Below are 3,799 nucleotides of genomic sequence, written 5' to 3'. Positions count from 1 at the left end.
ATGCGTGTGGGTGACCTTTCTGTTGGAAACGTTCATTGTGAGCCTGGCATCTGTATACTTGTAGGCGCCGACTATTACTGGCGGACCGTTACTGGCGAGATACAGCACATCAGCGAGGACCTGGTAGCGGCAAACACTGTTTTTGGATGGACAGTACAGGGCCCATCGTCTTCAAGTTCAACTACAATATGTACGAACGTAGGAGTCATGCGGGTAAACGTCGAGTCTCAAGAAACGGAATTGTGCAATGAATTACGGAAATTTTGGGACTTGGAACATATCGGGATTCAGACGGACAGTAACCCGACGCATCAGGACGCCGTGTTCAAGTCGACCATGAAGAACGTGAGCGGCAGATATCAGGTCGCACTGCCGTGGAAGACTGTGCACCCGTATTTACCGTCAAACGAAGAAGTAGCAAGGAAGAGGCTCTTTTCTTTAACGAAACAAATTACCAAGAATGAACACATGGCTGCCGAGTATGACAAGGCGATCAAACAGTATTTAGATGATGGTCATGCAGAAAAGGTTCTTCTCCCTCATGAAGTGGATGGGCCAACATATTACATGCCCCACCATGCCGTTGTCAAGCACGAAAGGGAAACCACCAAAATGCGCATCGTTTTCGATGCCTCTTCCAGTGCTCCCGGTTGTCCCTCGTTGAACGACGTTTTGGATTCTGGACCAAACCTTAATCCTGACTTGCTGGCAGTACTAATGAGGTTCCGAAAACAACGGATTGGAGTCGTTGCTGACATTGAGAAGGCTTTTCTCCAGATTTCCTTGAACAAGACTGATCGTGACGCCTTTCGGTTTTTTTGGTATGCTGCGACGCCGAAACGTGATGTCACCGAACGAGAAATTGAGGTCTGGAGGATGACCCGTGTCCCATTTGGAGCCTCATCCAGTCCCTTCATTATGGCTGCTACGCTTCGTTGTCATTTTGAGAGTACTTCTTCGGCAGATCCATCTCTGAAGTCCCTGTGTGAGACGTTGAACGAGAGTTTCTACGTCGACGATTTGGTGACGAGCGTTGCCACACGGAATGAAGGGGAGCGGTTTTCCAGAGATGCTAACGAGGTCGTCAGGACAGCTGGAATGAAGCTACGAAAGTGGACGACGAACTCGCCGGATCTACAGAGTGAGTTCAGGAGAAGCAGCGAACAAGACGCGGAGGCTAATTCTCATTACAAGTCAAAAAAGGTTTTAGGACTCAGCTGGAACACCGCAACGGACACACTTCTGCTTTCCATGGACTCTCTTGTGAAATTCATCACCTACAAGACGGACACCAAGCGCTGCCTGCTGCAAGCAACCGCAAGAATTTTTGATCCTTTGGGGTTCCTTGCACCATACACTATCAAGGCGAAGATTCTTTTCCAACGAGTATGGGAGCAAGGACTCGGATGGGATGATCTACTGCCAGATGATCTCCTGTCTGAATGGCTGCGGTGGACGAAAGGGATCCCGGACGTTGCTCAAATAGCCGTACCCAGAGCACTTATAACCGAGGGACCAACAGCGAAGCACTCTGTGCATTGCTTTTGTGACGCTAGTATTCAAGCATACGGCGCCGTTGTGTACCTGAGGACGGAAACGGATGCCGGCACTTTCAACGTGAAGATTATAGCTGCTAAGGCTAGAGTAGCCCCGCTGAAGCGCGTTACGTTGCCACGTTTGGAGCTCCTTGCAGCGCTGATCGGAGCGCGGCTAACTCACTACATTGTCGGTGCACTCCACGTTGAACGCTTCCCTGCGATATTTTGGAGCGATTCGAGTGTAGCGCTCTGCTGGATCAAGGCCAATGCAAGTCGATGGAAACCCTTCGTTGCAAACAGAGTAGTAGAAATACAAGGCCTTTGCGATCCCTCTACATGGCACTACTGTCCAGGGGAACAAAATCCTGCCGACCTAGTCACGCGAGGTGTTTTACCCAGGCAACTGCAAAACAATGAATTTTGGTGGACTGGACCAAAATGGTTGTCATCCATTGACATGGTCGGCTCGGTACCAGAGCCCAGAGCTCCTGCCCAGTAAACCACTAATATCCCTAGGATATCCCTACAAGGTCGTGAACGTCCTGAATATCTGGACATCCATGCGATATCTGTGGGATATCCCAAAAACCATTGGAGTTTGTTTTACTTAGTAAATAACTGATCTCCCAGGGACATCTGTAGGATATTGCACTTTGGATGTTTGGAAAGCCTGCATCCTCGAGGTATGCGTGCAAGATCTAGTATATACCAGATTTTGGGCACTGATTGAACCATTGAACATCAGTGGGATGTCGCCAGGATGTCGCCTGGAGATATACGGATAAATATGTGATGTTTCACATATTATTTGGTCAGCAACTTTTTTCTTGCGCTGAGACCAAGCAAAAACTTCTGTGAACCTTAACTAGATATAGGGGAACAAGTAAAACCGTTATATATCTCTATCGTTCCCGTGCTGCTGGCTATGCAACGTATTTATCTGTGCGTGACACTAGCCGAGCAACAGAATTCGATCACTTTTACAGCTCCACTCAGCAGTTCCTCATATTATAGAGAATAGCCTGAGTTAAAAACACAATATTAGACAGGAAGGAAAGTCAGAAACTTTATTGGTTATACCTTGAATCTGCACATACACGAATTAACTGCAAAGACGCACCCCCTCACCGTTAGAAATGTGTTACGCCGCAATACTCTTATAATCTACGTGCCCCTACAACTTGTATTTCAGTATATGCTCCAGCCACTTCGTCAACAGACGCAATGTGGTCTCCCTCCGCGAACGCGGTGGGGTGGAGGAAGGCGCACATTGGTGGACTGCTCCTATTTTTAGGATGAGAGCACCTTTAAACACGTTTACGTTCATTAATTAACGTACTATATGTAGGCTACTTTCCGTTAATAAAACCGGGGCATCGTCACTTCTGATGCATCATGTAAAATAAGTGCACATTATATTGAATTTGAACAGTCAGGACAATAACGGTTCATGAACGTCCCACATTTGTCCCAATATCCAAAAGTGACATCTCAGGGATATATCTGCGACATCCAAACAGTGCCCATATCCTGGTCTCCTGTATGTCGCGTGGATATCTATGGGATACTCAGACTGCTCCCAGGGATATCCCATTGTCCAAGATGGGATATCCTACTGACGTCGTCAGGACATCTGTTGTTTGTTGGGTGGAACACCCACAGACATCGTCAATACTGAAGCGAAGGCGGTGGAAGTTACAGTTGCGGTTGTAAAGGGGGATCAATGTGCTCTCTTCGACCTCACCAAGCATAGTTCCTTTCTTCGTGTACTACGGATAACAGCGTGGATCAAACGGTTTATTTTGAATTGTCAACGACCACATGAAAAGGTATCTGGGCCTCTCCTTACTGAAGAAATAAATGAGGCAGAAAAGTACTGGATTCGTCAGGTTCAACGTGAATGTTTCTCAGACGAATACGAAGTCCTGGCCAGTAACGGTGGAAGGATATCCTCAACTTCTCCGCTCCTTAAACTATCCCCCTACTTGGATCAAGATGGAATCCTTCGTTTGAAAGGAAGACTTCAAGAGAGCGACGGATATGCATCGCAGAAGCAACCGATTATTTTACCGAAACATCACGACTTCACAAAGAAGTTAATAATGCGTACGCATCTTCGTTTGCTTCATGGAGGTGTACGAGACACGCTTGTTGAGCTACGTGAGACATACTGGGTCATCAGTGGTAGACAAGCGGTGAAGGCTATGCTTCATCGTTGCCTGACGTGTCAAAAGCGGCGCGCGAAGCCTGCGGAAGAGCCA

General features: G+C 47.5%; 1 protein-coding gene across 1 annotated transcript; it reads left to right on the top strand.

Moving 5' to 3' along the window:
• On the top strand, positions 1-2,037 carry LOC135376944 (uncharacterized). The gene has a single exon (XM_064609363.1). It carries the CDS (start codon positions 1-3, stop codon positions 2,035-2,037), a length of 2,037 nt encoding a protein of 678 aa, XP_064465433.1.
• The last annotated feature ends 1,762 nt before the right edge of the window (positions 2,038-3,799 follow it).

This window comes from Ornithodoros turicata, unplaced genomic scaffold (assembly GCF_037126465.1).
Source record: "Ornithodoros turicata isolate Travis unplaced genomic scaffold, ASM3712646v1 ctg00001404.1, whole genome shotgun sequence".
Lineage (NCBI taxonomy): Eukaryota > Metazoa > Arthropoda > Arachnida > Ixodida > Argasidae > Ornithodoros > Ornithodoros turicata.
Note: the sequence above shows the minus strand (reverse complement) of the source record. Positions and strands in the feature narration are given on the sequence as shown.